Consider the following 13,551-nt stretch of genomic DNA (forward strand, 5'->3'; position numbering starts at 1 on the left):
TCACTAAAAAGCAAGTTTTTTTTTTTTTTTTTTTTTTTTAATGGAATTGATTACTATCGTGATCTTTACTATTTTCGTATTTTTCACTCCTCCAAAACAAATTTCACTCTAATAAAAATACCAAGAAGTATTTTCACCCCTTTAAAATATCCTAGACGTATCTCTGGATGTCAGATACGTATGACATCCAGATCTTTGGAAATTCAGCCAGAATTTGGCGATTCCTATTTAATAATCCGAACTATAAGTTCGCATCATTAAATAGGAATAGCCAAATAAGGATCTACATAAGCGGTATTTAACTCCCCCTCACCCCTCCCTAGAGCCACAAACTTACAACTGTTTCAAACATCGAAACATGCAATAATTATCGAAAATTAAAGTGAATTTGTTCAATAACGTCCGTGAGTTGATCCAATAAATTATTCTTCAAATTAGTCAAAGCAATTCGCAACTGTGTGTGCTAACGAAAAAGATTGATGCGTTTCTTAAAGGTGTATCAAAAAAAAAAAAAAAAAAAAAAGTGAGTATCATGAATCGTCAAGTCTTTTAATGATTATACAAAGTTATTCAAATGTTGTTGAGTGAGAGTTTATGTATCACTGCTCAGTGAAAACATCTTGAATTTACTTTCTAAGTATTTTTCTCTTGTGCAAAAGATGGAAATAAATTTGCGAAATATCTGCTACAACAAACAATGCGAAATTCATCAGCACCAAGTAGGACAAGCAATTGTTAATAAGTTGGCTCTCGCTGTAGGAGTCTTATTAAATCACCTGAACTCCAATTTTTCCAAGTCTGAAAATCATTTCGTCGGAAAGGCAACACTCATTTCTTTGGTTGTCTGAAACGTCTTCCACAGCTGTCCCTTCTCCATCTGAAATGCAGATTTTGAAATCACAGCAGTCACAATAAATAGGGATTCACTTTGCAAAGTACAGTAGAACCTCGGTTATCCGATTTTCGCTTATCCGGAAAAAATTTGCCTTTTCAAAATGGTTATTTTTACTTCCTTTTACAAGAAAGGAAGTATTGTATTCGCGAAAAAAAAATTCACTCAAAAATCGGCCTTAATTTTCATTTTGCTCACCCCCGAATGAATGTTGAGGTTTTTTTTTTTGCTTTTTCCACTCGACTACACGTAGATAAGTGCCTAAGAACGTATAGACACATCCAAATATCCATTTTGACGATTCGCGAGTTAATTACAACGAGTTTTCTCGTGACGCCTGTATGTACGTATGTATGTGCGAATGTGCGTATGTATGTCGCATAACTCAAGAACGGTATGTCCTAGATAGTTGAAATTTAATACGTAGACTCCTAGTGGGGTCTAGTTGTGCACCTCTCCTTTTTGTTGCATTCGGGTGTTTCTAAAGGGGTATTTTGCTCTTTCTTTTTGGGGGGGGGGGGTATCATTGTTAATTTCAATGTATACTCAAGTGGTGTTATAATTTGGCGGACACTTGGCGATATATCGCCAGTCTTTTGGTCGCCAAGTTGGAGAGATATTTGGCGACATTTTCTTTTTTTTTTTCAAATCTTGTTTTAATTTGGCCACTGGTGGTGATATTTAGAGAGTAAATTATTGAATCACATTAAAATTGCCAATAATGGGAAAATGACATTAAAATCGGAGTAAAAGGAAATCATGTGATGCACACATCAGCTCGTTTAATAGATGATTTTAAGTTATGATAGCAGGAAAATAACTACAAGTACACCAAGCACTCCCTCTTATTTTGATTAATTTTACAGCTTCTGATTATATCAGATTGTAGCAAACTTTGGTGTTCTAACAAACACCCCTGCAGCTGAACTATAACCAAGCGTTTGGATGAACGTGTTTCGTTCAAGTAACACTCGTGTTTGAACAAGAAGACAGTGATCGTTGTCAAGAGCTTTGGTGAAAAATTGTTTTGATATTTTTTAATGTATTGAAAATAATTCTAAGTAATTTTGTATATAAAAAAATATGTTTTTTTTCCCTCAGAATGATTCCCATGAATGAAGTATATTTATTTAAGGATTTGGGCCATTCCACGGTCACGTGCGGGACAATAAGACGCAATAATATCACCAACATTTTGTAATAAATCTTAATATTTTAATTAAACAGATGTAAGCATATTTATCTTTACATTTGATACAAAGCTACTCCTGGCACAGTTACTCTTTTATTAATCAGTTTAGTTTTGTTTTTTAATTTAATTTATTTGCATGCGTCACGTGCGGGACATCCAAAGTCAACCTCTTGTAACTTGCTGTATGTGAATTAGTTAATATTTTCTCCTCATCTAATAATGTAGCAATGACGAAACAAATTGTAGGTTGTGAAAGTTAAGTTTTCAAAGTGAAGGAAACATAGCTCATTTGTTGAGAAATAATAATTTATGCCGTTGAAAAAAATTATGTATGGCGTCATTGCACGAAAAAGTAGCTTCTTTGTCTCGTACGTGATGGTTGATACATTCCATTAAAAATTATTAATTTTATGCTGTAACTAGTGGTACCCGCACGGCTTTGCCTGTAGTAGAAAATTAAAAGATCATTTGGTTCGCCTGTATATTTACAAATAATGAATGATGCACATCTCGCCAATTCGCTATGTTCATTCGCTATCCCATTCCACTTTATGATAATTTCGTAATTTACTCGTCCATCTTGTGATAATTTTGCTCCGGAAAATGCTCCTAAAATTGAAATAGAAAAAAAAATCGAATTTTCGAAAAATCGCCTCGAGGTGCACACTCCCATGCTACAAACTAACTTTGTGCCAAATCTAGTTAAAATCGGCCGAACGGTCTAGGCGCTATGCGCGTCACAGAGATCCAGACATCCAGACATCCAGACATCCTGACAGAGAGACCTTGAGCTTTATCATTAGTAAAGATGACGAAGATGTTTGCATAAAAACCACACATACGTTTGTAATTTGTTAAGCAGAAAATTTTGTTCATTACCATTTAAAAGTGTTGCTTCTAATAAAATATATGAGGCGTCACGTGCGGGACAAAATTTTCGTCTTGCGTCCCCAATGGCCCATTTACTTTGTTTATCTCCATACTACCCTTAATATCCGGATTTTCGATCATCCGGATTGCCTTTGGTCCCGGTTAGTTCGGATAATCGAGGTTGCACTGTGCACAGAAAAGTAGCAATGTTTTCAAAAGTGCTGGAGGGAGAATGGCAAGAGTTATTTTTCTAAAAGACTAAAACTTTTACGAAAAACTAATTAAAGAAAACATTAGTGATGGATAAATCAATGGGGTCGTTTCCAAAACATTATTATTATTATTATTATTATTATTTTTGAAAGAACATGCTTAAAAACATAGGATCTGAGCATTTTTAAAATATTTTTTTTAAGTTTAATATTTTTAAAAAAATACTTTGATCGGTAAGCTTTTATTGTTTACGCTTCTGCTGATGACGTCACAAATGATGAAAATGATAAAATGCCATTCACTGTTGCCATTCACAGAGCAAAATATTTAATTCGCATCTTTACTCACGAGTATTGGCAACGATATGGTTGATAGAAAGCGTAGAGCACAATTGTAATTCGCTGCTTGATTATGATAACATGGAAACGCAGTAGAAAGATTCGCCAAAGAGCATCATTTGTGACATCATAAAGACCACGCCTTGTTTGAAAAGTCGGACATTTAAAAAAATTAATTAAAAAATAACTGTTGGGAAAATGAAAGTATTTTCTTGTAGTCCATGATATTATTATTATTTTTATTTATATATTTATTTATTTTTTTTTTTTTTTTAAATTTTTTTTTGCTTATTCTATCAATTTCAGTGACTAAAAGTAGTAATTTTGACTGAAGGAAACAACCCCATTGTGCTTTATTATTTCAAAGATAATACCGTACAACAAGCTTCACATTTTTTTTTTTTTTTTTTTTACATCTTTCAAGCTAATCTTTTATGTTTCTTCAAGTTCGCAGTTGAGCAGAAAAGAAAAATGCTCAAAGAATTAACCATGCTTTTCCTGTTTTTTTTTTTTTTTGTGTGTGTGTGTGTGTGTGTGTTTAGATGATATCGAAAATTTCTTTTGCAACAAATAAATAATAAAATTACATATGCGAATCATCTCATACCCAAACTATACGTAAATAATTTTCCTCGTCCAAGGAATTTTAGCGTGTGTAATACTGTTCTACCACCGATGAGATTAAAAGGCAAACATCCGGCTTAGAGCCGGAAACGGACGCGTCTATTATTTTTTGGGAATGCCTCCCTACAGTGTGCTACAGTACGGGAGCTAGTATGACGAATTTCAAAGCCTTACAGTTATTTTACCAATTTAGAAAGGCTGAAACAGTTATGAGTGCACTTAAAATAGAAAAAGATAAAAGATTGATTTTTTTTTTTTTAATATTGCATTTGAAGTTTTCTTTTTTCTAAAATACGAAACGTCAAACATTCTAAATGTCAAAATCAAAATGCAACTCATGTTTCCTTTACCCATCATCTTACATTTAGTCATTAGAATTTTTTTCACACCTCTAAAATGAATCTTACTCCTTTAGAAAATGTCAAAAAATATTTTCATGCCTCAAACATTTCAAAAAAGAAGAAAATAAAAAAAAGCAATAATTCTGTTTGCGATCATTTTGTCTGAGCTACCGCAGATGATGATGTATACTGCCATTAAACTACAGAATCTTGTCTGCATGAAATTTCCTTGTGTTAGGTATATATAATGTGGGATTTTAAAAATTTAAAAAATAGTAATAGACGGCAATTCATTTAACCTTACTGCACTTTGTCATTATTAAAGAACAAATTTACCTTTGACAACGATTTTCCGACTTTTTGCTCCAATGCTTTTATTTCTTATCGTTAACTGATCATAATAGTCTCTCCCAAGCTCAATGGCGTCCGGTTCTTCCGATCCAGATACGACAGACTAGAATGAAAGTCAAATTAAAGTGTGAATACTGAAACCGTTACGAGCCGAGAACTCAAAAGACAGGCAAACGGAACAACTTTACCTCTCCCAACCCATAGTTGGCAGTGATGCTCATAAGGGTAGGATTCCCTGTTAGAGGATCGCAGGTAAACATGACGCCAGCTACGTCACACGGCACCATTTGTTGGATCACAACAGCCATCGGAGAGTTCAGTTCTTGTCCGTAGCGTCTGCAATTGGAAGGAAATGCTTTTTATCTGTTGCCCAAACATGACAAAATGAAATTAAAGATTGATAATACAGTCTATTTAAGTCGTAAATCGGCTGATCTACCAAAGTCTTACGCTAGGGTGAGTGTAGGTGCAGTGGCGCTCCGATGGGAGGTCACTGATTTTCCTTATTAGGCAAATTTAGTCTGACGGTTCGGCAAAAGTTATCATCATCCGGCAAAATTTGGAGCTCTATTTGCCAATATTGGACCTCCATTAGGCAAAATTATCATCATTCGAGCTCTACTTGGAAAAATTAGGCGATCCATTTGGTAAGTTGAGAATTTCCGACCTCTAAAAATTTAAGTTTGGGACGCCAATGTGTAGGTCGCAGGTGTACTGACACCATATGAGGCAGTGAGAAGCAAAAGGATGTAAGTATCAAAATTAAAAATTTGGAGATAACTAGTACAAATGGTAGATGATCCCCTTCTCTGTATACGGGCTCTGTATAGATGGTACTATTAGCCCTGGTAAGTGTTACTGAACAGCATGATTTAGGAAAGAAAATCAATGAAAGCCTACCTAGGACTTTGTAGTTATCTTTATAGTCGTTTTACTCAAAACTTAAAAATGTCCACTTACATCCAACATCCCTTTGCTTCTCATCGCCTCATATGTGACAAAGATATCATTTACGTAGGACATAAAGGAATTTCCTGTTGAAATATTTAGCTTTTTTGTACTCGATCACACTTACTTGATCGATTGTCAATATACAGGGTGTTCCGTTTTAACCTGCAAGGCCTTTATCTTCGCAACTGTTAGTCCTAGATATATATTTTCAATTGCGAAAATGTTCAAAATCAGATGCAGAGTTAAGGTATTGAAAGTTTGAAGTAAAAATAAAAATGTGTCAAAAAATACAAAATTTAACTTTTTATACGGGCCCCAGGTCCCCTAACTTATAGTTATGGAAATAATCTCCATTGGAAAAGAATTCCAACACAAAAAGTTTGGAATTAGTACGACCAAAATTCACCGAGATATGGAACGCAGCACTTTGTGACGTACACCACTTTTCACTCATCGTCAATAACGCCTTTTGGGGGGGGGGGAATATAGCCATTAACAATTGTTTGAAATTATATATGTGCATAGTGTGGTGTTTCAAAGTGTTCGAGGTTTTGTAGTGTGTTTTTGCGTATCACGGCATGACATTTGCATTTATTTTTGAATTACAATGAAAAATATAAATACCTTGTTTTCTTACTTTGACGACCTGTCATTCTTCTATAAGGGCGATAAGTTCAAATCTCATCTTCTATATGGCTCCTTAAAACTTTAAACTGGAATATCTCCTTGAGTTTTGGTCGCACAAATGTCAAGTTTTTTTTGTGTCAATAATAGTTTTCAATGGAGATTATTTCTCCAAATATCAGTTTGAGGACCTGGGGCCCGTATAAAAAGTAAAATTTTGTCTCTTTTGACTCATTTTTATTTTTGCTTCAAATTTTCAATATCTTAACTCCGCATCTGATTTTGAAGATTTTTGCAATTGGAAGTATGCATTTAGGACTAACGGAGGTCAAAATAAAGGTCTTGCATGTTAAAACGGAACACCCTGTATAGTCTATAAATTTTACACGAGGGGAACTTTTTGATTTATAATTTAGGCTAGCTTATCATTTTTTTCCTACAGAATATTGGTTTTAAGAGTACCTAGGTGTTTTAGCGGTTAAAAAAACAATGAAAAGAAACAAAACAATAAAAATAATGATAAAGATTACAGTGTAAACTTTCAAGAAACTGCACTATTGATACTTTGTTGAATGTTGAAAGGTTTCTGAGCGAAATACCTTCTATTTATGTAAGGCTTTTTTATCAATTGCAAGATCAATAGTTTGAGTTGTGTCAGCTTATTTGACGAAATGCTAGCTTAATATCTTCAACTGTTCTTTTAAAGTTTTGGACATTGAGGACATTTGGAATTGACAAAATGATCAATGAAGCTTTGTATCAGAACCAACAAATCAAGAAATTAAAAATTAACGGGCAGAATCTTTGGCATTTTCAAAGTAGGCTGGCAGAAATTTAAGCCATGGACAGTTGATTTTCTGAAAATAACATTAAAAAATTCAAGTAATATGGCTCACCTTTTGTATTCTGTAGCAACAAATCCAAATTGCGAAGCCCAACACTTCTTCACTGCAAGGAGCACCTTCAATAATGTAAAAGAGTTCATAATGTATCTCAATATCAAAGTTTAACTCAAATTAGAATTACCTAGGCTCAGGGCCCTAACAAAAAACTGCAGGAGCCCTGTGGTCTTCAAAATGCATGCAGAAACAGCATGAATTCCGGCAAATATGTAAAATTTACACAAATATGGAAAAAAAAAAAAAAAAAAAAAAAGCAAGAGCTGAGCTAACGTGAGCTCCCATGCAAATTTAACCTTGTTTAGGCTAGGTGTACAGGGAATAGCATATTCTTGGAATATTGTATTTTGTATAATAAAGCCGATTGTTTCTCGTGATGTAAGGGCAAGCGGCACAATCTTGTTGCGACGACATGTCTTCCACACCTGTACCTTTGACATCCATTTGATTCGCTTAGCGGCACTGGGGATAAGGTGGGAGGGTCTCTATTTGAATGATTCAAGTTTGGAAATAAAAAAATCGTTACTATGTATGAATTTGAAAGTATTGTAATGATACTAAATAGTGCACTGTACTTAATCATAATGGAAGTATTTTGGATGTTAAAACTGAAAATTCTTAAAGGAAACAAGTGTTTCTTAAAAGAAATACATCAAATACTATTTCAACTCTGAGAAACTGTTACATCGTATTGGTGAGTCACAAGTTCCAGGTACAAATGTCATATTAACGACTTTCATGCTGATAGAACACTAACACAACAGAAATTGTGAGAGCAAGAACTATGTGTCCGCTGGTTGTTCGTTTTAACTAATCATGGCATCAACTGGACAGTCGACTATATAAATCAATAAGTGTAAAATATCAGCAATTATTTATTGTTCTTTCGGTTCAGATTAGTTTAATTAAACTGCAACATTCATATTTCGTACACATGAATAAATAAGTAAATAGACAAAAGGAAAAACGAATGAGTGAAATAAATATTAAATAAATAATTCTGTAATTAACACTTATTAATCCACTTACTTCATCAATTCCAGAAATTCCAAGGAAGGTATCCATTTGACCTGCCGCAGACATTTGTTCCGTGTCCTCTCCTGCCAAGAAAGCAAAAGGGTCAAAATGAATCAATAAAGACATCAATCAAAAACAAAAAACGTCTTTACGAATAATTGTAAAACATTTACGGTCATAATTTAGAATTTAGATAAAACATTAATGACATAGTTCATAGAAATCATTTTTCATTTCCCTAGGCTTAAGAAGTAGTTTGATAAGCAACAATGAAAAACTTTACGGAAGGTACTGAAGATTTAAACAATCCTGAAAACTTTTGCAGCTATAATTGAAGTGAATACTAATTCTATCGTTCATCGAAATCACGTCTTTCTTTTAACTACAGAATTCTAGAAAACGAAGCAATAAAGGTCAAAATATCCATAAGCATGGGAATAAAGCAATGAACAAAAGTGAAATATGTCTTACTTAGTTTCTGTTTTTATTATGCAAGACGTTTTATGCATTTATATTTTTTGACACATTTTATCCTTATAGATCCATTTTTATTTTAGGTAATATTTTGTTTTAGCTATTTATTTTTGAAATATCTTAGACTTCAGTTCAGAATATTCATTTTTTTTTCTTTCATCAAAGAGCTTTTTTAACTTTACAGAAACTAAACCTTTATCTTTATCTTTACTAATAATAAAGCTGAAAGTCTGGATCTATGCCCGGATATATGTCTGAATGTCTGTGACGCGCATAGCGCCTGGACTGTTTGGCCGATTTTCATGAAATGTGGCACAAAATGAGTTTGTAGTATGGGGATGTGCACCTCGAAGGGATTTTTCGAAAAATTGTTTTTTTTTCTCTTCCAACTTTAAGAATATTTTTCCGAGCAAACGATCATTATATGAACGAGTAAATTACTATAACATGGACGAGCAAACTATCATAACGTGGACGATATGCAAATCGTCAGAGCAAATTGGCGAGACATTCCCCATCCATTATTTGTAAATATACAGGCGAACCAAATGACCTCTTAATTTTCTACTACGGGCAAAGCCGTGCATGTACCACTAAAAAAAAACTTAAGCTGTAAAGAATACTTAAGTTTTAAACGAGGTAAATCAGTTTACTTATGTTATTCCAATTACTACTAGTTTAATCGTTCAACAGAGCCAATCCATTGTTTTTTTGTCTCTTGCAGACTATTTAAACTGTTGTAACACACTTGTTCCGTTAAAAAAACTAATGTATAATACATATACTTTGCTTTTTTTTAAAGTATTCTCAATACACTAACTTAAATTATTAAGGTTAAGTTTTATGAATGCATAGTTAACTCGTAAAAATCAACTTGAATTTTGCTTTTCAAAAAAATTAAAATAACAACTAAGCGTGCAAAGTTAACAAATAACAGTGACAACAAAGAGCTAGCATGTTGCGGCTATCCCGTCATTTAGGGGAATCAGAAGTGGATATTTGATCCCTCTAGCTTTGAAAATTCAAGAATTTCCAAATATGGGCGTTATTTTGTTGTGTTTCTATGCACTGACTATCACTCCCCCCCCCTCCCGGAAAATTTTGAAAGGACGGGAATGTGGTAATCTGGAAACTTTTTTCTTCTTCCAAAAATCAAACACAAAGGACGCCTTGAAGCGACTGACTCCAAAACCTATCACACACACACACGAAGTGTTATAATATATATTTTCTTTCCTTCGGCAACAGTTAAAATTAGAACAATCTATTTCTTATTTAAAACGAGCTGATGTGTGCATCACATGGCTTCCTTTTACACCAATTTAATGTAATTTCCCCATTATTGCAATTTTAATGTGATTCAATAGTTAACCCTCTAAATATCACCAATAGTGGCCAAACTAAAATTCAAGTTTTTAAAAAAAATCGCCAAATTTGTCGTCAAGCTGGCGACAAAACTTGGCGACCAAAAGACTGGCGATATACGCCAAGTTTCCGTCAAATTATAACGCAACTTGAGTTTGTATCGAAATCTCCAACGATTTCCCTCCAAATAGGTGCAAAAACCCTTTTAGAAACTACCGAATGCAACCAAAAGGTGAGGTGCACAACTAGACTCCAATAGGAGTCTACGTACCAAATTTCAACTTTCTAGGACTATTGTTCTTGTGTTATGTACAAATGCACATACGTATACGCACATACATACGTACATACAGATGTCACGAGAAAACTCGTTGTAATTAACTCGGGAATCTTCAAAATGGATATTTCGGGCGTCTATACGTTCTTAGGTATATATGGACTTGTGTTCGGGTCGAAAAAAAAACTCAACATTCATTCGGGGGTGAGCAAAATTCAAATTAAGGTCGATTTTTGAGTGAATTTTTTTCCGCGAATACAATACTTCCTTTTTTGTAAAAGGAAATAAAAATGTTGCGTGCTTTATATATTATGTTAAAAATTAAGAAACTTTTAAAAGTATTTTGTAAAAATTCTTTTTACTTTGTTTTTAATTAGTTCATCTCTAGGATACATCTGTAATCCAGTTGTTCTTGGAACCCTGGCATTACTTTTCTAGCTACATATATCAACTAAGTTTAACGGATGAACCCTCAATCGTGCCACGCCTCATGCAGTGATAGGTGCTAAAAAATAATTTCCACAAGATCTCATCAAAGACTATCTGAACCATCTAAAACTATCTCTTACCTGTTGCAGAGGACCGAACTGCAAATTTGCATGAATGCATTTTTTGACCGAAAGATTTATTTAAAGACTTTAGTATTGATTCCTTCAGGTCTTCCGGGATTTTCTCGTTTGCGACCGCATCACATAATCTGAAATTGAAAGAAGATCACTCAAGTCGAAAATGAAAAAGATAAGAAAAAAGAATAGCATGCACGTGGCACTACCTTTTGCAAGCCTCCTTCACGTCACCTTTAATCTGTCCACTGAAATGAGTAGAAAATAAATTTTAATTTGTAGTAGTAGGGGAGACTGGGGTTAGTTGTGGGCAAGTTGTGCCATCGAGCCTCCTGACTGAGCCAATAGGTTTCAACACCTGTCGTGTCATGCGAGTGAGCAGGTTGATTGTCTCAATGTCTTGTGTGTTTTTGGAAGTATAGCGTTAGACTGTTTTCTAGATGAAAATATTTATCGTGTTTTCTACAGCAAAAGTAAATTTTGTGACCTGCGTTGGTATTGTCTCTGCCATTAAGGATACTGAGGTGTGAAAACTGTCCTAACATTATTTAAATACCTATGTTTTGAGCTGTTATTTTATGCATTTTATTTGTTAATTATGATAATACTTCAGAAACTATTGAGTAAAGTTCAAAATGGCGTAACAATAAAGGGCTAGTTGTGACAAAGTCAAGGAGGCACGTTGTGACAGGGTCACTACTTGCCCTGATCCATTATCCGTCAGAGATGAGAGCGTTGATGACTAAAATGATAGTGAAAATAATAAATATAAAGCTGTTATCAAACCCAGCACTTCAGCAATACATTTAGTCAATGATAGTAAGAATGCAGATCAGTCTTCAGAGGTGAGAAATCTCATTGAATTAGGTAAGTCTATGACGGTTGACATTAGCATGGTAACTGCGATACGTTATGTAGAAAAAAGACGGCCACCTAAAGCTGGAAATTGAAAGTGCAATCACTCCTCTCGTAATTTTTTTAAAACGTTCATTCTAGCAATCGTACCTTTAAGAGAAAATTCGAGCAGAACAAAAAACAAAAGAACGCAAGAAACAAATTGAAGAAGAAAAAGGGAAATGTTGAAAAGTGCAGAAAAGATTACACCAACGTTATTAAAAAAATTAAAGAAAGGCTCTGATATCTCTAAAGATGATAAAAATTGATTAACTTTAGTTTGCTTGGAGCAATACAAAGTTTCTAGACCCGTAGAAGACTGGGTACAGTGCACGACACTTAAAAACTGGTCTCATGTCAAATGTACCAAACGAGCTGATGTTGCGCATCACATGACTTCCTTTTACTCCAATTTAATGTCATTTCCCCATTATTAGCAATTGTAATGTGATTCAATACATTATTCTCCCGATTATCCGTGTGCGGATTATCCGGTTTGCGGATTATCCGTGCATCATTTCGGAATCACTTTTTTAAAGCTTCTTTCAGGAGCTAAAATCAAGGTAATACGAAGCGTACCTTACTATCCGTGAACAGAGGTCAAATCGGACACGTGTCCTACCCATATATTATTCATTATTGGATGCAGTGCATGGTATAGCAGCTACATGGTCAAAGGTAAAATCAGTTACCCTTGCACGATCTTGGAGAAAAATCTTGCCACAGGAGTCATTGGATGAAGAATCATCTTCGATTGCCGAAGATAATATCGATAACATCATTGAGAAAGTTATCTTTATGTGTGAGGAAGATATTGAAGGTTTCGAATCAGTTGACGCTGAAAATGTCGAAGAGTGGTTTAAAAGCAACGAATGTGAATCAGGATTTCAATGTCTAACTAACTGACGAAAATATCATTGAACTTGTTACTGCATCAAACGCAAGTGATGAAAACGAAGATGAAGAACATGAAGAAAATACAATTTCACATTCTACTGCTCTACAATCTGTGGAACGTTTATTGGATTACATGAGAGAAAGAGGATTACGGAGAAATAATTGCAGTAAGAAAAATTCGTACGGACGTACGCAACAATTTAAACAAACAAAGAAAACAAAAATGTATCACCGATTTTTTTAAGCAATAAATTTCGAAGAAAAGTTCCTTGTTTGTGTGAGTATATATATATATTATTTAGTTTTTTCTAATTTCCCCTTAAATAGTTACCCTGCATATGCCTTAAATGATTTTTCGGATTATCCGTGTTTTTCGATTATCCGTGCTACGCCGCCCGGTGATTAGCACGGATAATCGGGAGTATACTGTAGTTTACTTTCTAAATATCACCAACAGTGGCCAAATCGAAACCAGATTTTAAAAAAAAATCGCCAAATTTTTCTCCAAGTTGGCGACAAAACTTGGCGACCAAAAGACTGGCGATATATCGTTCGCCAAGTATCCGACAAATTATAACCCCACTTGAGTTTGCATTGAAATTAACACTGATTTCCCCCCAAAAAGGTGTAAAAGACCCCCTTTGGAACATCCGAATGCAACCAAAAAAGAAGGTGCACAACTAGATCCCACTAGGAGTCTACGCACAAAATTTCAACTTTCTAGGACATAGCGTTCTTGAGTTATGCGACATACCTACGCACATCCGCA

The 13,551-nt window shown here is 34.4% G+C and overlaps 1 protein-coding gene across 1 annotated transcript in view; it reads right to left on the minus strand.

Moving 5' to 3' along the window:
• The window catches only part of LOC129234495 (putative phosphoenolpyruvate synthase), an 82,487-nt gene that overhangs the window by 56,482 nt on the left and 12,454 nt on the right, over positions 1-13,551 (minus strand). The window contains exons 6-12 of the mRNA XM_054868494.1: positions 11,201-11,239; positions 10,998-11,125; positions 8,325-8,395; positions 7,293-7,357; positions 5,010-5,157; positions 4,807-4,924; positions 777-877 (exon numbers count right to left, since the gene is read on the minus strand). Of these exons, the coding sequence (XP_054724469.1) occupies positions 777-877; positions 4,807-4,924; positions 5,010-5,157; positions 7,293-7,357; positions 8,325-8,395; positions 10,998-11,125; positions 11,201-11,239 (670 nt within the window). The remainder of the gene's footprint in view (positions 1-776; positions 878-4,806; positions 4,925-5,009; positions 5,158-7,292; positions 7,358-8,324; positions 8,396-10,997; positions 11,126-11,200; positions 11,240-13,551) is intronic.

Source organism: Uloborus diversus, chromosome 1, assembly GCF_026930045.1.
Source record: "Uloborus diversus isolate 005 chromosome 1, Udiv.v.3.1, whole genome shotgun sequence".
NCBI classification, from domain to species: Eukaryota; Metazoa; Arthropoda; class Arachnida; order Araneae; family Uloboridae; genus Uloborus; species Uloborus diversus.